Below are 24,541 nucleotides of genomic sequence, written 5' to 3'. Positions count from 1 at the left end.
TGCACGCACATATATACGCATACACATACACGTGTATATATGTGTGCATATATATTTATATATAAAAATATTTGCATCTCAGTTTGATGCATGTTTCAGCTCTAGTTCATCCTGAGCTGGAAATATCTGTGTGTACTGACCTCATTGCTTTTACTATGTTTTTGTTGCAGTTGCCCCGAGAGCTGTCTGTAACAGCAAAGGAACAATTTACAGTGATGTGCTCAGTCCTGTTCTTCCAAAGCTCTTGTTTATTCCTGCCTTAGTAGCCTAAGTTTCAGCCCCTCATGTTCTTTAATTAATGACTTCTCCAAGCTACCATATTCTTTATTGCATCTTCCCTGGCTACTTCAGTGCATCTAGCTGATTTCCCTTTTTCCTGCCCTCTGGCAGTTTCTTTTTCCTTGGATTTTTTTTTTTTCCCTCCCAGTTGCAACAGTCATTCTTGGGCATCTTTTAAGACTCCCAGTTTCCTGTTTCCCTCCTGTTGTGTTCATGAAATGCAAATGCTGAAGTGCTGCTTTCACATCAGCTTCTTTGTATTGTTATATGGGACTGGCTCCTTTTTCTGGAGGACCAGTTGCCTCTTGGTGTGTAAAGGAAAGGATATGGAGTGCCCATCTTAATATTGGCTCCTTTTTTCCTCCTTTATCTCATTTTCCAAGCCTTCTGGTGGTTTGTTTGTGGGTGTTGGGTTTTGGAAAATTCTGGTTTTGTCTTTCATTACCTCTTAAAACAGATTTTCTTGAGTTTTAATAATAGCATTGACTTTGTTCATTAAGAGTCTTTGCACTTACTCTAAAGAAATATAATTTGAAATTGAAATTAAGCTTTTTTTTAAAAAAACAAGACAACTCGGACACCTCTCTCCTTCTGTCTTTTATCTGACAGTTTTTATTTGTCCATACTGTCATTTCTCAGCAAGCAGGGATGTTAGCTGAAGTAACTCTTACAGCTTGAATGGCTTGAAAAATCAAATGTTCTGGCACTAGAACTTGCCTTTTATGGAGATTAGTAATGAAGAATCATGGTCTTGACTTGATGTTGGCGTTGGAAAAGGCTACCACTGTCTTGAAGGACAGTTTTTCTTCTGTCATATCTCCTGGAATAGGAATTGAATGAAGAAAGTAAATACCTTCTTGCCTACTCTTTGTGTTTTATTGGTGTAAGGCTTTCATTTTGTATTGCTGAAAGTCTTGCTATCACTTTACTTGCCTTTAAATATTTGGCCAAATTTTCTTCTGCATTGTTTTTTTCCTTAACTGAGAAGGTGGATAAATCTGTGTTAGTTGGTCACTTCACAAGTGTCTTGGAACTTTAAATTAATAGAAAAATAAGAGATAATTTTTTAAATGACATCTTCCTTTCCATTACACTGTCAGATGAAGATACTTTTATTCTCTTAATTTGCTTTGTGGCAAATAATTGATTACATTTTTGGGTAGTGTTCAAAGGCTCATTTTTTTTTCTTTATTGTGAAGAGCAAAATCAAATTATGTAATGCAACCCCTTTTTTTTTCTATGATTTGTGGGGAATATTTCAAGGTAAAAATGATTGTGTGTAGGAAATGTTGAAGGCCTCCATGTTTTTTTGCACTACACAAATCATGACAATAAAATGATTCTACCTTCAGTAAGCCACAGCTTAAATAGGAAGTTAAGTTTATGGGAAGAATAGAAAATAATATTTAATGATGCAGAACACCTAACCATGAGCTGTGATAGAGAAGGAAGAATTAAAAAGTAGTACTGGGATGTCCTGGCTTCTATTTCTGTGTGGAAGACAGGAAGGAAGATTGGAGAAGAGAGAATGGTCCTAACAAGCCAATGTGGATGATGCTTCCGGGTGTAATGACTAGTAGAACAGAAGTGTGCAGAGTATGACACAAAAACATAGTGTAGCATACAGTGTAGTTTTTGCATCTGGATATTTTACAGTGTGAAATTACAACAGTAGCTTATGCAGTACATAGAATTAACTGTAGATCCAGGGTGGGCAGAGTGGTCTGGAAAGTGGCGAAATGTGCATTGGATTTTGGTGTCTTCTGGTGTGTGTGCATGCATACTTGTGAGTGTCAGACTGTAGGACTGTTATTTAAAAACAAACCTCCCCAAATCCCTTATTTCCCTGTTCTCTTAAAATGCTCTACAGGAAACAAAGTACAGTGAGAAAGTCATGCTGTTCAGGTGGTGCTGGGGTTCAACCCTTCACAGATGTTTCATCAGCTCTGATAGTTCTGTGTGCAAGTTTTAGTTTTTCCTGTTTCTGAAATGTGAAGCTAATACTTATTTTCAGAGTTATGGTCAAGACTGGTAGACAGAGCAGTGTCTTTTCTGAATGCCTAGGTTCAGGACTTTTTGAAAGTTTTGTAATAAATTTCCTCACACATGAGATGTAAGTCATGGTGATGCTATTTGTGAAAATGAAGTTTGGGGTTTTTTTGCTTAGAGCCACATTTTCAGATTTGAAGAGCTGAACTTTTTACCTGTATCCTACTACATGTTGTTTTGAATATAGAGTATGCTTCCTGTGAATTCGGACTTAAAAAAAAAAACAAACTAGCACTGCAGAATCCCTTTTTGCGCTTCATGGTCTTAACAAAATAGCACTCCTCTCAACTTCTGATACGAAATCAGTATCACTTTGAAATAGTGTGCCTGGGCTATGTTTATAGAAACGAGATCAGAATTATTCTGTAAGTCGGATTCACAGAATGCCTTAAACTGCCATCTATAAAGACTACCAGCTTCTGGAAGCTTTGTCCTTGAGGAATTAACTTTTCAACTGGGTGACATTAGTATGGAGAATAATGCAGGGGATTCTCCAAAACAGTTGGTGCAGTTAATAATAATATGGTATGGTCATAGCAAATGAAATGGTAAACATCTCTGTTAAAGACATTTACAATGCTTGTATATAGCAGGATAATTTGAAGACTTAGTATTGATTTGATCACCTTGATGGATGAAAGTTGTCATATTTTATGCACATTATTTTAAGATAATAGGATTATGTCAGTCTAGCTATCTGTAGGACCGTCCTAATATTTCTATTTGGTAAGCAGATACTCAGGCTAATTTAAATCAAATTGCAGTTACTTCTGTTTTATATTGTTTTTGTAAAATAGCAAGTTCCTATACCATAAGTTAGCAGTGCCTGTACCATAAGTTAGCAGATACTAATTTTTAGACACAAATGGAACTTCAACAGCAGCGTTATCAAAATCTGGTAAATCAAGAATATGGGTTAATTCGCAAGGAAGATACCTTTGAATATTGCCTAGAAAGATTTCCCTGTTAGTCTCTTTGTTTCGAGGGTCACCCAGCGTTGTGGCAATACATAGTATGCAATGTCAGTAATCAACCAGTTGTCTGAAATGTTGTCTTTTTGGTTAACTACTTAAACTGCGGAATACATTTTTAATATTTGTTTTCTCTGTTTAGCTCTTTTCACTGATGGAGATGAAACCTCCTATTTCCCGAGCAAAAATGATTCTCATCACAAAAGCTGCCATTAAAGCTATTAAGGTAAAGTACAGTAGAACAAACATAACTGTAACAGTAACAATATTATTTTACTTCTAAGCAAATTATCTCTGGATTTCCCAGTCTTTATTCTAGTTGGCATTAAGAATGTTATCTAGAAAGAAGTGGGTGGTGAATATCATCTCTTGGTTTTAGACTAGTAGCATAATGCCAGCTTGATTTTTTTTGAATCATTGCTTTTTAATGCTACACCCACTAGAGTGTTGTGATTTCTATGTAATACAATTTTAAATGTTGCAGGATGCAACTGTACCTTAGCATATTAAAACAGTGGACTTGCTTATAAAGTAACTCCAGAAAGCTCTTACTAATACTCTAGAAGCAGTATGTCTTTTGTGTACACACTGATACACTTCTGACAGAAAGGATGGCTTGTTTCTGTCCCCCCCATGAAATCTTTTTCTCTGTGCTTGATTAACTTCACTTGATAACATACTTCTTTTTAGAATGTGACTACAATATTTAGTAGTCTTTCCTAAGTGGTAGTAATCACAAAGAGTTAAAATACTTCTAAAATGATGTGCCACTGTTGAGTAGATGATAAATTAATTGATGTATTTATTTTCCAGCTCTACAAGCATGTTGTCCAGATTGTAGAGAAGTTTATCAAAAAGGTAAAAAATAAAAAATAATCTACTGATAAATTGTCTGCATCCATTACTAGATATTATCAATGCTAGTAAATAACCAAAAAGGCTTCTGTTATTCAGGGACTGAGGGAGGATATTGCGTTGTTAGGATTTTATACATTTGGTATCTGTCTATGCCATCTCCTCATTTTAGCTTTCTGTAGTACATTAAGGACGAGAGAAAAAAATTGTGAAATTCCCCCTTTCTCCTCTACCCAGCAACTGGGGAGGAAACTGGATGTACTGAACTTCAAATTAATTTTCAGTGGCTAAGATAGTACATGTTTTCAGAAAATACAGTTTTCATGCTTGCCTAGGCACGTAGAACAACAGGCTAGAATGTAATACTTGCTAAAACCAAACTATCATGATGCCTGAAGTAAGTTCCTCTGAGTGAACAGGAAAAATACTCTTTTTCATCCTGAGTCCTTCAGAGACCTCCAAAGAGAAGGACTTTGCATTAAATTGTGGAGAATAGAGTTGATGGAAGTAGTTCAGTGCATTGAGTGTGAGGTAGCTTGATCGCAGAGTTGTGACAGTCTGTACTGTAATGTAGTAGATCTGCTGTTGTGGTCACGTGTTGTCAAGCTAAAGATACTTTAAAAGCCGTGATTGAGAAAATAAAGGTTGCTTCAAGATATCTAGGTATATTTACTGTGTTGCAAATGTTAAAGCAAGTTTTTCTCCTTCCTTTTCCATTTCTATAAACAAAACAAATCAGTAAGAGAATTCTACATAAAACAAATTAACATTAAATTTTTTTCTACCCAGTTACACCAAGTATAGATTTTGTCTAAGGATCTAAGGTGAATGCATATTACCTTGTTAGTATCACTGCATAATGGAAAATTATTTTTATGTTTTCAGTGTAAACCAGAATATAAAGTCCCTGGATTGTACGTTATTGACTCTATTGTTCGTCAGTCTCGTCACCAGTTTGGAACAGACAAAGATGTTTTTGGGCCAAGATTCTCTAAAAATATTACTGCCACATTCCAGTATTTGTATCTCTGTCCATCTGAAGACAAGGTACATCTATAATTTCTCAGGTGTTGCTATGAATTGATAACAGTGCTTACCTTGATGTTTCCACATACATGAAACCTGATTTATTGATTCTCTATGTCCATGGTAGCAAATATTATTATATGAAATAGTAAAACATGCTGAGAAAGTTTATCAAAGGTGATAGCTAAATGAAAGTTCTAGTTAAAATATTTATTTTACCTAATTTCATCAGCTTTGTTTTGCCTATGCAGACACTTCAACAGTGTGTGTAACTGTGCCAAAACTTTTACTATGGAAGGTGGTGTCTCCTACAAAAAGTGTTACAGGAGAAGATCCAGTGTTGTAGGCAGTGAAAGTTCTGCTCCCAAATTTTCTGCAAAAATCATCACGTTGATTTCTTCAGTCTTTACAAATCCCATGCTTGAGGATTTCATTGCATGTAGTTTTCTAATGGTAAACATTTCGACCTTTAGGCATTGAATCTGATATTCTGGAGCTTCTGGGCCAGTACCCTGGTGAAATAAAGAAGTCCCTTCTTTCTGTCTTTGTGGTTACCATTTTGTTCATCTAAATGAATTAGGCTATCCATCTCCTTTATGAAACTAACTGATATCTCACTGCTAAAATAGACAAGATGATTGCCAGTAGGGGAATAATACTATTTATAACATACTTGCTTTAAGGAATTTCCAGTACCTAAACAAAATACCTGATCTGCAGATACACAACTGCTATGGTTAATATCCAAAGAGAATGATATTACTACTTTTATTTTTTTTTAAACAGCCTTTCTGTAAGATTAATATGTGACTGAAAACAAGAGTATTAAATTTATTCTTTTTTTTTTGGCCTTCATGTTATTTTCAAGTCTTCTGGAGAGATAGAATACCCAAAGCCAAAAAATGCTGCTGTTTTAAAGTTAACTGTTTTTCACACCGATATCTTATTTAAAAATAGCCATTTCAGGTTTCTCTCTAATGTTGTGTAGAAAACATTTTGTGAAATTCTTTAATAGCTTAGCTTATGAAAGTATAGGTGGATTTGCATGGGTGTATACAACTGAGTCACAGTAAGGCACTTTATTGTTCAAACAAGAGGGAACAGAATTGATTCCTTCTTAGCAGCTATAGTACAAGGAAAAAGTACTTAAAACCTGTATGTCTGCAAGTCAGATGACTAAGTATACAAAAAGGACAGGTATGTCAATATAACGTATTCTGGCTTTTACCTGCTTGCATGTTCCAACTGAAGGAGCACATCTAGTTAGATATTATTGTTTAATACTGGGCTAAAGAAGGAAAAACTAATTTCCAGCTTGTTCCTGAAAGCTTAATTGTTCTTAATGTTAAAAAAAAAGAAAGAAACGAGCTTAAAATAGCAGCTGACAGTCAGAGGTTCTAATTTAATATTTCTGCAGTGATCTGTTAAAACGTTTTCCTCTTGCCTTCCTGATCTTTTGAATAATAGAGGAGATGGGTTTTCTGCTGTCAACATAGAATTGGTTGGATTAGTTGAAAAAAATTCAAGCAAATAATCTTCTATCTAAAGCTTTGTTCTAGTGTTTTATATCTAATTGCCCCTCTCTTCATTAGCATTTTCCAGCTCGTCTTCATTTTCTTTGTCTGTCTTGTTGCATTTCTTGTTTGTGCCACCTCTTTATGACCATCTGTGAAGAAGTGGTGGCACAAATTACTTTTTATTAAAGCGGATAGTAAAATAAGTTGGCAGTTTTTATCTTTGCCATGTGACCTGTATGACCTAGGGGGTTGTTAAATAGGTATGCCTGATTACGTTGAACTCCTATACTGTTCAAACCTTTCTTCTCAATGTATGGAAGATAAATCTGGAGTTCATGAATTAGGAAAGCTGTTATTTCATGTCGATGCTTGCTTTTGTTTCAACAGAGTAAAATAGTCCGTGTCCTGAACCTTTGGCAGAAAAATGGAGTATTTAAAATTGAAATAATTCAACCTCTTCTGGATATGGCAGCAGGAACTAGTGCCACAGCACCGATGACAGAAAATGCTACTAATAATGAAGGTATGAATGACATTATAATAACTTCTTTTAAAAGGGAGAATGATAATAGCTTGTTTGCTTTCACATTAAAGTGCCTACTGTTAGTTTCAACAGTAGCGTATTAATAAACTCAACTTTGTTGTCACAATTACGTGGAGCAGCTGAACTCATTCTAAATAAATGCTGATACTGTACTTCAGAAATTATCAGAATGTGAACATTTTTTTGGAAATACCTAAAATTTATATCGTGTATGCATATATACATACATACATATGTGCACACTTTACTTACAGATGACTTCAGTGTCCCCTCAAAAAAAAAAATCTTTAATTTTTTTCTTTTGGTCTGAAATATTTTTCTGTTGTTTCTCAGTTTTATAGTTCTGATGTCATTTTGGTAATATTAGAATCTGGATAACTAAAGTGTGATCTTGCACATTGAGCTTGATCTTTCTTTGAATTAACTTAGTATCTGAAAGCAGGAGCTGTCAGTCTTTTTCAATATGCAGCCCCGAAACATTTTAACTGGGGTTTCAAATCCAAATTCTTGAAGAGTAAATTTATGCCTGGCAGTAAACTTTTACACGGGCTACTGGTTGAAAACCGCTGACCTAAAGAGTAAAGCAATGATGGCCTGCCCACAGTATTTTCACTGACCTATGTTACGCCACATAAAAAGCTGGTAGTGAGGTTACTGAACTGTGGATGAGAATATGCATACCACAATCCTCTCTTTCTCTGGAGGGCCGCCTTTTTGAATTTGCACTCTGTATTTCAGACTTAGCTTTGGTAACCTTCTTGTTTATTGCGCTCATGTATGTTGGAGTCGGACTGGCAAAAAATGTAATGGAGTGAGTGAGGTGTGGTGAGAGATAACAAAATAATGATGCACAATAGCATAAGTAAAATCATCTCCAGCGGTGTTCAGGAAAGTGTATCCTATTGGCATGTTTTATAAACATAGCAGAGCAGGGGGAGAGATTGTCTCAGCATCTCAGCTTGGGTGCAGACTGGTGGCTATACAATTTCATTCTGATGTGACAGGTGAGTGGCACTGGTTTTCTATCTCTCTCGTTGCTAGCAGGTAACAGGTTGGGTGCCTTCTGCATAGATTTTCATGTACAGAATTACTCATTTCAGTGAGCTTATTCAGATGCACTAGAGGGGGATAATTTGACCCTGAAATAAATATGCTAATTAATAATAATAAATATATGAATGCATTATGTGAAATAGCATTATGAGCTAAACAGATTCTACAAAGTCTGTTTAGCAAAAAAAAAAAAAAACCAGAGAGAGAGAGAAATGCAAATTTTCTCCCTTGAGCAAGCAGATATATGCAGGAATATATATATTTCTGAATATATACAGGAAATAATCTGGGAGTTAATTTATATTTAAAAACAATCACGTATCTTTTGCAGCATTTTTATGTAGCATCTGACTTCTGGGAAAATATTATTCAACACATTTGTGTCTGCTTGCTGCATGTCAACACTGCAGTTATTTAAAGTGCAAACACATGAATGGCTTTAAAGAAGTTGTTATTGTGAGGCAAACGTATTTGCTTAGTATCTCAAACTAAAAAATATTTCTATTTGTGGGGTTTTTTAAACTGTAGCTCCTTGTACAGTTTTACAGTAGTCCATTAAAATATATTTGCTAAAGAATAGTTACTTGCTCACCACACGTAGGAATCAATGGTATTACTGCTAATTTACTTTTTACTGGCAAAATGTTTATTTTAAAAAAACCCAAAACATTGCAATCTGAAGCAAAGAGAATGGGAAAGCTGCATGACAAAGCTAGTGGTATGTCTTAAAATGTGATCTCAGTTTAGTAAAGCTCAGTGGAAATGTGAATCTTTTCATGGAAGAATTAGTGAAAATTATTTTTATGGTAGGAGGATTTATCGATCAGATGCAGGTTGGGCTTGTGCCTATGCAAAAGTGGCATGAGAACAAACTTTATCAAAGAAAGAGTTGCTTGTGAATTAATTTTTAAAAACATTTAATTATTACCAGACATTTCAGCAAAAGTTCAGTTACTGCTAGAAAACAGAAAATATTAAGAGAAACTCAGTTGCTCTTAAAATGAACCATTACATGATTGATTTGAAATACTTATCTAAAAGAATGCATCCAGAACTTTGTAACCAGAACTAACATTTTAAATGTATTGATATGCATTGCTTAGCACTAATATTAATTTTTCCTCTTAAATTTTCTAAAATTGTACAATTACAAACATTGTGTTGTGATCTAAAATATCTGCTGGACTAGATTTCAGATAGGCCATTTGTCTTTGCTTTCTTTCTTAGTATATATAATGTGCAGATGTGAGCAGTGAATGGAGCAGTTGAAGGCAAAGTGAATAGAATATGCAGTTTGGGTAGTTTAGATAGGACTTCTTGGGTTAAATAGAGTATTGTAGATAGACACGTGTTTTGAGGAGGTAAATGTATGCACTGAAGAGCAAGATGAATGTTTTGGAGTAACATAGCACTTTCTCAATTCCTGTGAAACTCAGGTTCGCCGCCCCCTCCAGCAAAGGTTCCTTTGGAGCCCGCTCAAGTTACTGCTAACTCAGTACCTACTGTGCCACAGTTGCCCAGTTCTGATGCCTTTGCAGCTGTAGCTCAGTTGTTTCAAACAACGCAAGGACAACAGGTAATCTGTTTATATTTGGTTCCCTTCTAACTTTGCTTTTTATATTAAATCAGGGGAGGAAAATGATGGAAGTAATAGCCTTGATTTGAAGCAAAACAAAAAGCCTCCCTGAGGTCTTCAGTGGAAAACTCGTGAGAGTTAAAGTCAGTATTTGAATGATCTGTGGCCCTTCTATCCAGTAATTATGGTATTTGAGGGAAATTCACTTATATATTCCTAAATAATTAGTTGTGAATTGATGCAGTTACAAAGTTTCAAGAATAGGTGGAATATATAAAACAAAATGTTGAGTTTTATTGTTTGGTCCGCTTAAACATCTGCAGTGTTGAAAGGCCTGAATGCTGAAACTTTGGGATCTGCTGAATTTTGCCACCGAAGTATTTAAAAAGTGACATTTGATCTTGCTGAAAGTTCTCCATAGTTTAGTCAAGTTGTTGTTGGTGTTCATCCTGTGCCATAGTCTGGTTTGATGTAAAATTTATATCCTACAACTCTTTCAATGCTATGTGTTTATGTAAGAATATATACTTAACACTATATGTTTTTGTAGCTTCAGCAAATTCTTCAGACTTTTCAGCAGCCTCAGAAACCCCAGTCACCGGTCATAGATAACACTGTGATGGCTCAGGTTCAAGCTATTACTGCTCAGCTGAAAACTACAGCAGCACAACCACCAGAACAAAAAGCTGCTTTCCCACCGCCTGAGCAAAAAACGTCATTTGACAAAGTAAGTCTTCATTTGTTCTTTGTGTTTAACTTTTTCAATTCAGCGGAAGACTGTTTGATAGGTTCCTCAATGTCCTCCATTTGTTAGGAGAAAAATGGTGCAAATTTTGTTCTTTTTCTGTTTGGAGATCAGCTTCCTGTTTTTATAGCCTTTGCATTTTCTGAAGATGAATAAAAATGGGTTTGGACAGTTTCTGATTCTGTATTAGAATATAGATTTGTATTTTTTTTTTTCTGATTCTAACCTTGTGTTTAATTCCAGAGCTGTTAGATATATAGTAAGACTTCGATAATAAGGATATTTTGGCTGCCAATTATATGATACAGAAAAAATAGTTGGCTCAACATAATTTCTTTCAGAAGCTGCTAGATCGGTTTGACTATGATGATGAACCAGAAGCAGTGGAAGATTCAAAGAAAGAAGACTCAGCTCCTTCTCCTTCAGTTTCTCAGCCAGCTTTGTAAGTTTTGTGTCATAATAAAATTAACAAAGCTTTGTCCTAAAAATTCTTTAGGTTAGAAAGCTGATTAAAATTGCAGGTTACTTCAGTGCTTAACTGTTATAGTCCAAAGTTAAAATGTTGTTGACAACTTCTGGTGAGGTGTTTTTTTGGTCTTTTTACTTTGGTAATCTGGTGTAGGTTTGGCATGTTGCATCGTTGATTGAGGAATGCATTCTGTAGAGAAAAGCTCAGTTTTGGTTTCAAGATGAGTTTGTGTTTTTATTGCACAACTGAGTGTCTCAGGGCATTGTTAGTAATCAGCTGGATTGCTTTGCTGGCTGGGGAAACATTGTGGTAGTTTTAACTATTTAAAAAATTAAAATTGGCTTTGCAGCTTTACATTCTCAGACATAAAATTCTCACGCAGACTAACTCAGACTCCTGTTTCCCTTTTGATATGCGTTATGATAAAGTTTTAAGTTACATGATCACATACTAGTTTTTTCCACAGGACCTCTCTCTCATTCAGTGCACAGGCTGGATGGTGCTCTATACCTGGGTTAGTCGATATTTCTTTTTTCCCTGCTTCAGTGTGTGGCGCCATGTCTTACTTTCTGTATATGCCATCCAAACCCTGCTCTCAAAAACAGAATCACTAACTTTGTCATCAGCTTTCTTACCGTGTTTATCACCTTGAGCACTTTAATTTTCCATAAGAATTAGTTAATTAAAATGTCCTTTTAGTAAATCAGTAGTATATTCCCTGTAGTACAGATGGAACTCTGGAGTACAGAAAGATGAGGTAGGTCAAACACAAGCACTGCTTGTGTGTGCCTAACTAGAGATCATTGGACTAGGCTTTTCAGCATGTTTATGTTCTGTTTGTAGCACTTCAAAGCCTCTGTCCTTATTACCTTATAGTTGCGTAAGATGCCTCTGAAGATTGGATTCCACTAGTCTCATTTTGGGCACACAAAATCATTAATACTGTAAATGAAAAACTGATCTGTCCAGAATCGTCTAAGAATTGTATGGCACCTGTGTCTTAAAATACTACAAAGTTCCATTTCACATCATCATGAAATTCCTTTATCTTTCTGAAATCCTATTCAGTTTCTTACACGAACTGCATCCTGTAAACAGGTCCTATTAACTGCATAGACATCGTTAATTCCCCGAGCACTGTCCATTCTGTGTGTTGAATCAGGAAGTGAATGGCATTACTGTAATCCTCGTGTGATATACATATCCCTTTCTCCTCTGTCCTAAATTCCTGCCAAACTAAAGGATTTTTTTCCCAGCAAAAGTATGGCCAATTTATTTTCCCTGAGGAAAAGGTTTACTTCTTTTGTTCCCAAAAGAGGAACAGGAAAGGAGGAAAGTTAGCATAAGGCAGACAACCTTCACGAAAAATTTCCATAGACTGAGATCTTTAGCAAGATCATATAAGTACGGGGGGAAGAGAGGCTTAAACCTTTATGTAGCATTTCTTTAAATGTTAAAGTACTACTCTTACAGTCGAGAAAAGATAAGGAAGCCACTCTTTCTCCTTGTTTTGTTTTCACTTTTTAGAGAGGAAATGGGATAATAATGAAGATAATTTTTCTGTCTAAATTTGAAGCAAGAATCTGTAAATGTACATAGAAATATGTAAAATAAAGGCAAAAAATCTGTGTATCGATTGACTTGTCTCACCAAAATATTACTGGTTTCAGTGGGTTTCCAGGAGAAGGTATTCAACAGCCAGTATTTCCTCAACTCCCAAATATGGATCCTTTTCAGCAGCGAATGATGGGCATACAACAGGATCCAATGCGTCACCAGGTAACTTCAGTGCTTTCCCTTGTCCCTCCGTTGTGTTATGGTTTCTATCTTTTGTTGTTTTCTTTGGTGCAGAAGTAAGGAAGTGGTGTTCCTGTTAGTGAAGGGTGAATATGGCTTAGCCCTCCAACTTTCCCAAGAAACATATTTTTGTTCTCTGTTCTAGTCAAGCTTTGAAGAACAAGATTTTTATTTTATACACCTAAAAACTTGACCTACTTCATCTTTCTTGGGCTTGTGGTCTTTTATTGTGACTTTTGAGCAGAGATACAATTTTAATTTAGCAAACTGGGAAAGCTAATGTAATTTTTTTTTTCCCTAACTGGAAGTTTTCATGTTTTTTCTTCTCCAAAGGTTCCGCTTCCTCCTAATGGGCAAATGCCTGGTTTTGGTCTCCTGCCTACCCCTCAGTTTCCACCCATGGCTCAGCCTGTGATTCCGCCAGCAGCACCTGTACAGCAAACCTTTCAATCTCCTTTTCCAGTACAGAGTGAATCACACATGCAAAAACCACATCAGCAGGTGAGAACCCTTGCAGTAAACAAACTAACTTAAATGCTGTAATACATGTCTTTCTCAAATGTGTATAGTTTGTTCAGGAGAGGAAATTTCATGATAACCATGGGCAGAGATAGCTGTGAGGGTAGCTCATCTGAGAGAAAGTTGGATAGCTGCAGTGTTACTTGACAAGTCTTATATTTCAGAAGTCTAGCAAAGCCAGCATATGTATGCTTAATGTCTCCTTTTGTGAAAGATGATGGATTGCATTTTGTCCTTGCACTTCTCACTTTCCCTCATCCTCCTTTTCCTGTCCCCATCATGTTTCAGGAATATTTTGTTCCATGGATTTCTAACAATGCAATCTCATTCTGGAGAGAAACTATCTTGAAAAGTTAATTTTTAAGGGCCTGGTAGATCATTAATATAGTGGAAATGGACTCAGAAGTAAAAGTTTTGAAAAATCCAAGTGTATGTAAACACTTCTCTCTTGTTCCTAAGATATTGTTAGTTTGGTAACTGGCTGCTATTATGAAGAAATCAAAGAGCAAGTCTGTCTATAAGCTTGTATTTAAATAATAAAAAAAATCGAATATATTTGCCTCTTTTGTTCCAAGAAAAGCAAATCCTGAAATGAGAAATAGAGATGGTACGAAGCGGTCTTTATGTGGTAACCTGTGATCTCACAGATTCTAGACAGAAGTTCTTGCTTTCCACTTGGAATAAAGGGTTAATTCTCAAGAGTATCTTTGTAATTAGTTTTTTAGTCTTGAATTCTGTTGAATCAGTACATTTTGAGAGATTGCCTGTTTGGATGTTCCCTGCCAGGGTTACATCATGATGGCTACTTAAAGTTTAGGCAGAACACAGTATGTTCTAGATGGGAAGCTGTAGAGGATTTGGGGTAGGAAAGAGGAGCTGTGTTGAACTTACTGGGGTTTTTTTTAACAGGTTCTTGCATTTTATGTATTGTTTTGATGACTTACTACTTCATTCTTCAAATTTATTGTATTGTAATTTGCTTTATATATATATGGCTTAAAGTAGTGTCCTATAATATCTTGGAGAAAAGTTTTCTAGTAGACATTACTTTGCCTGTGATTTTGGTGACAGAGGAAGATCCACTGACTAAGGAATATAATCATATTCTGTGGAAGTATATGTGGTGCTGAAATTCACTAAAATGTGGAAAAACAATAATTTGCAAATTGAAAATGAGAATTTTGTGTAAATTATTTTTACTGTGTTTTTGCAGTGGTTGTATTAAATTTGTTTAATACCGGACTGTCTCCTTATTAGTGACTACAAAGTAGTGGCGAAGCTTCTGAGGAGAGTTGCATTACATTTTAATTTGACATATGAATATTCAGTATAATTTTAGTACTGTTTATGTAGTTTAGTCTGGCCATAAAATAAAATAAAATAAAATACTTGCGCTACTCACCTGTAACACCAGTCAACTTAATATTGTAGGATATGGAAGTGGAACAGCCACCTATTCAAGAGGGAAAACGGCATGTTTCTGACAACAGAAAGTCAAGATCTAGATCTGCATCAAGGTAAATTAGTGAAAGTTCTTTTAGTGAGGGTATATATTATATCAAGTAGTGGATTTTAACATACGGCACTTCAGTATGTCATGTCCAAAGACTTGAAAATGCTTTACTAATTCTGTACGAGTACTCAGGACAGTTATGCTGATTATCTGGAGCTTAGAGAATTTGGTGCTGTGCTGCCAAATCTACTGGGGGGGGTGGTAACTTCTAACTAAGATGCCATTAAATAGCTGAGAGGTGAGCGAACTAACTCCATGAACTATTGGTAGAGCTCATTATCAGTGCCTTACGATAGAGTCCTGTTACCTGTATTTCAGGTTGGCTGCTTGGGTGCTCCACTCAGCATATTTCGTTTGAGGTTGTTTCTTTTAAGTGCCCAGTTGTACTGTACAAGTTGGATTCTATGACTAAATGCCAAAAGACACATTTGGCAAAAGAGTCCATTTCAATTTAATCCAAGGATTAATTACAAGAAATTACTGTCCGTGTATTATTATCTGTATGGACAACACTAGTGAAATTTCTTGGTGACATCAAAACTGTCAAGGGCTTTCTTTGAATTCACCTTCTGGAAGAGAGAAAAAGAGACCCTTTCAATCTCTTACCTCTGAGGGAAGTTGTGTATAATCACAGCTAAATGTATGTACTTCAGTGCAGTGGTAACGAGAAACAGATTAGTTACTCTTAAGACTTGTGAACCTCTGAAAGTCATCTACCTTCTAAGGAAAATCACATATCTATACAGTTCTCTTTTATTGGTAGAGAGTATCTTCCATGCCCGTCAATACTGAGTAAATTTTAGGGAAGCAGAATATGATAGTTTAATTTTGTCTGTGCTCTAACGACACTTACGAAGAAATCTGTGATCCAGTGTCCTATGGGACATTGCCTGTCACAGAGGCAGTATTTCACATGTCTCAGCTGACCTGACAAATCTGACTCCAGTATTAAAGCAAAGCTATCTACTTAGTTATGACTCTTCTCCTTTGCCAGAATTCATACAACTTTTTTGAAGGTTTACTTTGTCTTCCAGACCTTGAGTGGTTTAGAACTTGAGCATGATGTAAAATACAATTTCACTGGCAGAATTTATTTTTAATCTCTTTTGTAACAATCCTTTTGTAAAAGCAATAAACATTTTCCTCATTTAAGCAGATGTATTTTTTTACTATGTTAATGTGGACATAGTTTTGATAGTCAACTTCAGTACAAAATTAATAGAAGATAAGATATTGAAAAATAATCAACTTCAGCTGGAGTGCTTTAATAAGCTACTGTAAAAAAACATTATAGTTGTAAGTGTATGTGAATGAACTTGGATTTATTTGGTTTTTTATTGACTCAACTCTTGTCTGATTATTGAAACAGATATCTGAAATAGTTATTTATCTGTCAATGTCTGGGTCAGAAAGACTGAATGTAAATGGTTGTTGCTTTAAACTAGGTCACCTAAAAGGAGACGTTCGAGATCTGGGTCCCGATCTCGACGGTCACGTCATCGTCGATCTCGATCTCGGTCCAGGGATAGACGCCGACACTCTCCCAAGTCTCGGTCACAAGAAAGACGTGAACGTGAGAGGGAGAGAGAACGCAGGTCAAAAGGTCTTCCTCAGATCAAGTCAGAAACTGTTAGTGGTAAGTTTATTCTTTGTCTTTATTGTTGATGTAACTCTGCAAATTCTTGTAATACCGTTTTTCAGATGCTCAACATCTCCCTGGTTCATATATGGATTTTTTTTGTCTGTGCCCAGTATTTTCTGTAATGAATTTTAGAGTTCTGTGAAGTTGAAGATACTAGAGTAGATATTATGCCTATGTAAAATGAAGTACTAGGAAGACAAACAGGTATTTTAGAAAAACTGTAAACGTCAAAGAAATACACTTCTTGAATCTATTAGACTTTTTTTTTAATTTAATGTTGACAAGTCCACTTACCTTCAGGATATGATATCTGTTCATAATATCCAGGAAGAAAACTTTAATCTGATGTATGTTATTTTTTTAATTTTTTGTTCCTTTTTCTTGGGTTTAATGCTATTTGATGTTCCAAGACTCATCCAAACAGAATAAAAGTAAACCGTACTGTGATTTATTTTCTGAACTGTTGTAAAGCTGGTAAGAATTAAATTCACCACACATGCCTGTACTTCCTCTAGTCATAGTAGACATTTTGGCATTTTTGGAATATCCCCAAGTCAGAAATATTTTGGCTTTAAAATGAGAAAAGAAAAAGCTGTTTTTCTTTTCTTTTCTTCGAGACATATAAGGTAAAGCAGATTGAGGAAGAAGTTGTTGAACACATTATTACGATTTTTCTAATGATTCAGTGTTGTGTGTCTCTCAGACCTGGAAGGGAGCTTTGACCTGGAAAACACACAGACTAATGTTCGCATTTCTGAAATAATCCTGGTTTGCCTCTGTTTGTAGACAAAATGTAATAGTTGCCTTCTGAATATTCCTGGGGAGTGTGGAATCTTCTCTGGAGTCATCAAGTAAAATGAGAACATTCTTTTTTTTATATGAGGGACGAAAACTAAAGAGTATTAACTAGCCAAAACCTTGTGAATGACAATACCATTAGTTTACAAGGACTGCAAAAACTTAGTAGCTGTTCATTAAAAGCTTACTGGCAGTGGTGCAAGATACACTTTTGTCAATCTCTCCCAAATTCTGTCACGTAGTGCTTTTTAGGTTTGCAGTTTTATGTCATTTAGTGGGGAAAATGTAGATGAGTATTAAATGTTGCTGTAGTAGTCTTCAGCGAATGTGGTACTTTGAGCTCATCTGCTGATTTATTACCTTGAAGCATGAAGTGAGATAAGCATGTTGCTTCCTCTTTCCTGAAAGAAAAAGCTTGTGTCAATTTTTCACTTAACCGTAGAAAGAAATGGCATTGAATAGGTTAATAAAGAGGTTTAAAGTTTGGTTGCTCATTGTAGTTGAATTGTCACCACATTCTGGAGGAAACTCTTGCTGGTGGTGGGCGTATCACCATAAACAACCTAGTTATCGTCTTGCCAGTAAGTACCATCCATAACTTGCGATGATGGCCCGTAGCTTGGATTTCATATTAAGCAGAGTGAGTTACCTTGTTGTGTAATATCCACTGTACGATTTGGGATATTTCATGGAGCACTGTTAGCAGCAAAGCATATTTTTCTTTTTTATGATGATTTGCAGAGCTCATGATCATCAGAACTTGCAAGTCACTTCAATATTAGTTACCTAGAGAGCTGCTTAGTGAGTGCATTCTAACAGGGATTCTGATGTATGTGCTGTGGTTAACTGTTAACGCAGCTCTAGGCAGGCGAGAAAGAGGTTTGTCAAACACTCCTGAAGATTAAAATGTATGTTTCAATACTAACTGACTTTTTCATTTGAGTGACTGACTATTTTAAAATTACTGTTTTGCCGTTCTGGCTTGTGAAATGTATATTTCCAAGAGTTCTTACAATCTGTGTTAACTCTTTGATTGTAGTTTGTAGTACTACGCTTTGGGTAGGACAACTTGACAAAAGGACAACTCAGCAGGATGTTGGAAGTCTTTTGGAGGAGTTTGGCCCAATTGAATCAATAAATGTAAGTATAAATGGTGCAGTGTAAGCTACTTTGATATGCTTTGATTACAAAATGTCTTTTCAGACTGTCTTAAGACAGCTTTATTTTTGATACATTCAAAAGAGTCAAGAGCTCTCATTTCCTGTATGATTGTGTTTTCTAACATGTAAACTCAATTCATTTGGCTGCTTTGTAGAAAAACAAGAAGGCAGTTGCTTTAATTTCTTGCAATTTAAAAATGCTCTTGGGGGTAATACAGATTATCCCATTTTCATAAAAATCACGCTTTCTCTGGAGAGAATGGAATGAGACAGGGCTATTGAGGAGTTAAGAGTTGTATACTGTGCTACTGAGTTCCTTGTCTGCTCCATTTTGATTACAGAAATGTGGACTCTCAACTGGTGTTCTTGTTTCTTTTGCTTGTTTCTCTTCTGTCATTTTAGTCATAAACATGGAGAATTACTGTTATGCTTTGCTGTATTCAAGGGTATTTTTATATATAAATGATAATCTGTTCTAGTAGCTGTAAAATTTCATTTAAACAAAAAGAAGGGACTGTAATTTTCTTCCTATTCCCAAATTTTGTAAAACAACATAGAAGTTTTTTCTCAAATGCATTACAAATAATAAAAATTATTACAACACTGCAGATAAAACTGAATGTGGAGGTGCAGCTGGCAGCTTGTGGTATATGGAATGAAGTGGGGTATTAGAGTGTCTTGTTTCTTCCAACAAAGTAACTAATTGCCAGACCACAGCTTTTACATGAGCACTACTGTGTAACAGTTTTAAAGGATTAAATATACAACAGTCATTCATATTCTCACACAGAATGGAGTTTAAAAGGTTCCACTTAAGAAGTTGCTTTTAGTTTACTAGAAATTTGTATTTCCAAAAGATACTGGCTATCTTAGCCTCTTAAACTAACATTCTCTTTCATACTTCCACAGTCCTTTTTGAAACAGCTGCTGGTGTTCCAGCTTACTGTAATTGAACACTTGTATGTTGTTCATTACTTTATTCATGTGCTAGCAAAACCATTTTTTTTTCTTAAAATACAAACAGATGATACCACCTAGAGGATGTGCCTATATCGTAATGGTTCACAGACAAGATGCTTACCGTGCCCTACAAAAACTGAGCCGAGGAAACTTCAAAGTCAATCAGAAATCTATAAAGGTACTTCTTGGAAAATGTCAGGCTGTTCTAAAGTTACTGTAATTACTGTAATCCTTTTTCCATCTATTTTACACTTATGGATATTTTAGACTTTTATGTATTCTGGATATGATACTCTGTAAATTTATGTGAACAGACCACTTTTTTTCTTGATAAGTATTCTTCCTGCTCTGTAATGGGACTAGTGGAACTTGTATCAGTTTCCTTGAACGATTGCCGGTAATTGTCTATTTAACCAACAAAAATGGTGTTCTTTTAGTCATCACAGTGGACTATAACTATGTTTTTCGTGTTGCTGGCTGTTTGTCTTATAACCGAGTTTAATTATAGATGATAATCCTACAAAGAGTACTAATAAGGAAGAATGCATTCATTAGTGAAGTTCTTCCTTTTGTAGAACATTGTATTCGAGTGTGACACTGTCCTCTGAAGGGAAATAGAATTAATCTTAGTGACTGGGGAACATTTGAAGAAACTGCCTTTATACATTTTTACAAATTGTGTACAAAAGTCAAGCCAAGAAATAAGAACTAAGTCTACTTTTAAAAACCCCTCTTATTGCAGAGTTTGTAACTAACCTATTTTTCCTGCTGTTTCAATTAGAGTAGTCTTTTTACATTTTAGCATCAAATGGTAGTGCTGTTTTGTAAGAACTAAATATTAAATCCATTAAAATGGGAACATTTTACTGACTACATGTATTTTTTTTCCCCCAAGATTGCATGGGCTTTGAATAAAGGAATAAAGCCAGATTACAAGCAGTATTGGGATGTAGAATTAGGTGTTACTTATATACCATGGGACAAAGTAAAACCTGAAGATCTTGAAAGTTTCTGTGAAGGAGGAATGTTGGACAACGAAACTCTTAGTCCAGGTAAAGTATTGCTACATCTTTAATTACTTTTAAAAAGTTGTCCTTTGTGCTGGTGTACTGAAGTTGTTGTGGCTGACTGTCGTGACTCTGAGATGCATATAAAATCCTTGACATGGCTAAGTAGTAGATTGGAGGGAGTTTCTAAGCAGTTAAGGACAGTCCCTTGTCAGGAGTTGTGCAGCTGTGTTACGAGGGGCTGGGCTAAAGCAGGTAGATACCAGGTGACCTGTCAGCTGCGCTGGTGTTTGCCCTGGATGGTAATGCGTGATGTGTGTTGTACTTGTTAGTCCCAGAGCCAGCTTGGTGTGTCCCGCCCTGCCCCCCCCCGTTTGTGCGAGGCACCCCTAGCAAAGGAGCCTGCTTTTGGAGTGCTTGTATAGCAACTGGGCTGACAGCAACTTTATAATTTCTTAAAAAAAAAAAAAAAAAAAAAAAAAAAAGTGCCTGTAGTTTTCACACTTGTGACATCTTCAGTCTCTTTAGCAAGTCTCGTATTTATAAGGACCTAATAGAATTCTTGTTATTTTGTGTGTAAACAGTGAAAATATCAGGCTTCTATGGTTGTATTAAGACAATAACACCTGTTATAACTGTTATAATCAGCAGCTTCAAATAAATTACAGGCTTCAATATAGAGTTGCTAGTGTGCTGGCTGTTGTGATTTTAAAAATAATATTAAATGAATGCAGTACTTAATTGAAATTGCCTTTGAATTGGTACTCTGGACTGCTGTGTTCGTTTTAACCATTGTGTGGTGTGCTGTCTAGTTATTATTTCCGGGTTTTGTAATTCCGTCTAATTTGCCCTAGTTAGGTGGTGGTTATTCCAAGTAGTAGCATCTCTTCATGATAAATACACAAAAATAAGTTGAATGTGTATTTTAAATGGAAGTCTAATGAATGATAATGATAAACATAACCTCAATGTGTTCCAGTATTCTGAATGCTTTTCTCTTTCCCATAATGCCTCCTCACTGATCCCTTTTTTCTGCTTAGCTGTCTTTTCCCAGGAAGTTCTGACAAACAATAGGAGCCATAATTCTTCTGTAAAATGAGTTTAAAAGCTATATTTATGTTTCTCTATTTTACTGCCATTCTTTATTGTTGTATTCTCCTTTTCCTTGTTTAAGACTTGAAAATGTTGGAGGTTTTTTCAGAAATGACTTCTTAAATTAGTGAAAAAGCTGGTGCCTTCTTGCTCAAGAGCAATGGCATGAAACTGTTGAAAGCTTGTGCCAAAACAGCCTTACTGTTTTTGTTACCGATAATGTGTTTCAGAGTCCTGGGCATGTAGAAATGCTGTCAGTGCAAAGATTTGTTAAATGACTAATGAATAAATTTACTTGCTATGTTTCAGTGATTTGCTGTACTGTGTTTAAAGTAATCTGAAATTTTTGTCAGAAATATATTTAAATGCTTCTTAGCTCTGCGCTTCTCATTATCTGAATATTTTTCAATTACATCATTCTTGTAAACTTCACAAAGCACGGTAGTTTTACATGGCAGTGCTTGACTACTTGTCCACTTCTATTGAGCTGATACATGTATGTTTGGGGTTCTTTTTGTATAGAGTGGAAGGGGATTCCCAAGAAATCTGAAAATGAAGTAGCTCAAAATGGAGGTGCAGAAGCTACACATAATGAACCAGTGTCACCTATACCTAAAGCTTTACCTGTTCCAATTCCCGTTCCCATGCCTGCACCAATAACAGTACCTCCTCCACAGGTGAGAATTGCTTCTCATTTGCTCTGGATATATAAACAAAAATTTTCTTTAAATAATAATTCAGTATTGCAATACTTAAAGAGAGGGAGAAAATACGGTGAATGGTAACCACTTGATTTAGAGTGTGTGTGTTTGTCATCATGTTGTCCCTGGGTAAAAATACTCTTGTTAGCAGACTGGCTGTGCTGTCAATTTATAGATAGAAGATAACTTTCTGGTGCCATAAATTGATCATGTATCTGAAATCCATTATTTGAGCTTCCTCAAGTAAAAGAGCAATACAGTCTCATAGAAGAGCATTCCTTTTCTGCTAAGTTGCAGTGGCAGTGGAAGACTTGAAAAAAACCCTCAGCCTATTAGGGTTTGGAGCATGTTTTGTGCCCAGCAGGAGTAAAGCATCTGGTTTGATTTCCCTGAAAAGGAATGTAGTTTGCATATACCAGAACAGCCCTGGGAACTGAGTCAGCACGTGGTTAGTGGGAACGATGGAGGATTTGCTCCAAAACCTTGTTGCTACTCTAATGCTAATGTAGACAGAGCGTATGCGTGTCTGCCAGATCTTTATTTGAAGTATTATAGGACTATACTTCTAATATCTGTTCTCTCGGTCCCAGATAAATTATTGCAGTAGATTCTTTTCATTAATGGGCTGAATTGCATCCTCTCAGTTTTACGATTGCATTTTTTTTCCATTTTCCTAATTAATTTTCCTCACACTTGGCTTAAATAAGCTATAGACCTTCTACAAGAAGTACATTGCTTTCATGTTTGTTCATATTGTTTATACTCTCTTTGAACAGCCTTTGGGAGTTTAATATTAAAATTTTTATACTCTTCCTTTGTTATAATGATTCTTTACTCAAAATTGATGTTGTATATTCATTTGCTAAAAGAACACTCTGAAATTTTACCATTAGTTTAAGTAGCATGTAATAATAATTGCTCCCTCTAGTGTTTTATAAACTGTATTTCTTTTAGCTTTACTTCTTGACGGACATGTTACTACTTTTATAGTAATAGATTCTTTCTTGTCACTGTTAAAATAGTAGTATACCTTCTCCCAAATGGGAGGAAGTGTGAATAAAACTATTTTACATCTTGAGAAAATGTGATTTATGAACACCAAGACGGCAGACGCTCAGAAAAGATCAAGAAAAATTATTTGAAGACATGTATAATTTGGCCAATTTGTGATTTGAGAACATAGTGTGTTGAATTTTGTGTTGTTTTGACACAAAGTTCCTGAAACGCTATAAGGTATTATTAGTTAACAAACATGTAAGTCAAATTACTAATTTCAGAGAGTTTTAATAGCCATTAGCTATATTAAGTAGTAGTAATTTTGTTTATTTTCCTTAAATCCATGCTGAAAAGAAAGTGTAAAGAAAAAAAAACAACCGATATGGGAACATTTTGAGTGTGCTGATGGCTTGTTTCAGCCTCATCAGCTTCAGGATTTTTATTATGGCAAAGAAACTTGTGTCTTCACAAATTCAGGCCAGGATCAGAGAACTGTATTTAGTCTTCATCTTGGCTTTCACTATGACCTTTTTTATGCTGTCTTAGAATTGACCAATTCAGTTGTTCTCTCTGGTCATAAAATTACAGTAGTTTAATAATTTGTAAATAGTTCTTAAAACTTACAAATGAAGCTCAGCTGTGATGATGTTAGTGGTGTTAGTAGTAAAAGTGACAGGTTTTGTAATATGCAGATGTGACCTAATATGTAAAAGAAAAATCTCAGTATATTCCACTTCTTTTGTTTAAATAACTTCAGAGAGTACCACTGCATTTTCATTAGCTGATGTATTTTTGTCCTCTGATAGAAGCAGAACTGCTTTCATTTGTATTTGGCTTCAGTGTTTGGGACTGTAAGAGGTGGGGGGGCGGTTGTTATGAGTGCTGGGCAGCTGATGATGCTGTCCAGCCTGGAATGGGCATTGGTACAGTGATACCAAGTTGCTCGATCTGTCCATCTGACTGCTCACCTGTTAGCAGTGGAAAGCACTCTGCACATCCTGGTCCCTCTGACTGGAGAAGCAGGTTTGATGCGTGCGTTATGTCAGAACAGGCTTATGCATTGTCCTGATTCAGGCTGCAGTGATCAAGCATGGGGCTGCCTGACAGATAACCCCAAACAGCTTTGACTGCATGATTTCCATAACTTTCTCTTTTCTGACCTTCCTTTTTGTTGTGCTTTCTCCTCCCTTTCTTCATTCAAATCTCCTCCCAAATAAGCGACTGTCCCCTAATTATTTTTTCCGTGTTGGTCCCAGTTTTGCTGCATCCCTA

At 35.8% G+C, this 24,541-nt stretch overlaps 1 protein-coding gene across 5 annotated transcripts in view; it reads left to right on the top strand.

Annotated features, from left to right (window-relative positions):
- SCAF4 (SR-related CTD associated factor 4) overlaps nt 1–24,541 on the top strand; it is a 48,162-nt gene that overhangs the window by 8,589 nt on the left and 15,032 nt on the right. For 2 of the 5 annotated variants that reach the window (XM_054813010.1, XM_054813047.1), the window contains exons 2-17: nt 3,442–3,525; nt 4,113–4,157; nt 5,040–5,201; nt 7,085–7,220; nt 9,731–9,870; nt 10,421–10,597; nt 10,957–11,057; nt 11,551–11,598; nt 12,755–12,863; nt 13,215–13,382; nt 14,832–14,917; nt 16,359–16,549; nt 18,393–18,493; nt 19,538–19,651; nt 20,369–20,525; nt 22,095–22,249. In XM_054813010.1, coding sequence (XP_054668985.1) covers nt 3,442–3,525; nt 4,113–4,157; nt 5,040–5,201; nt 7,085–7,220; nt 9,731–9,870; nt 10,421–10,597; nt 10,957–11,057; nt 11,551–11,598; nt 12,755–12,863; nt 13,215–13,382; nt 14,832–14,917; nt 16,359–16,549; nt 18,393–18,493; nt 19,538–19,651; nt 20,369–20,525; nt 22,095–22,249 — 1,974 coding nt within the window. The remainder of the gene's footprint in view (nt 1–3,441; nt 3,526–4,112; nt 4,158–5,039; nt 5,202–7,084; nt 7,221–9,730; nt 9,871–10,420; nt 10,598–10,956; nt 11,058–11,550; nt 11,599–12,754; nt 12,864–13,214; nt 13,383–14,831; nt 14,918–16,358; nt 16,550–18,392; nt 18,494–19,537; nt 19,652–20,368; nt 20,526–22,094; nt 22,250–24,541) is intronic. The other 3 variants (XM_054813018.1, XM_054813037.1, XM_054813028.1) reach the window with 3 other exon arrangements.

The sequence above is a fragment of the Grus americana genome, chromosome 1, assembly GCF_028858705.1.
Source record: "Grus americana isolate bGruAme1 chromosome 1, bGruAme1.mat, whole genome shotgun sequence".
NCBI lineage: Eukaryota > Metazoa > Chordata > Aves > Gruiformes > Gruidae > Grus > Grus americana.
The sequence above is the reverse complement of the archived record's forward strand: the minus strand, read 5'-3'. Positions and strand labels throughout refer to the sequence as shown.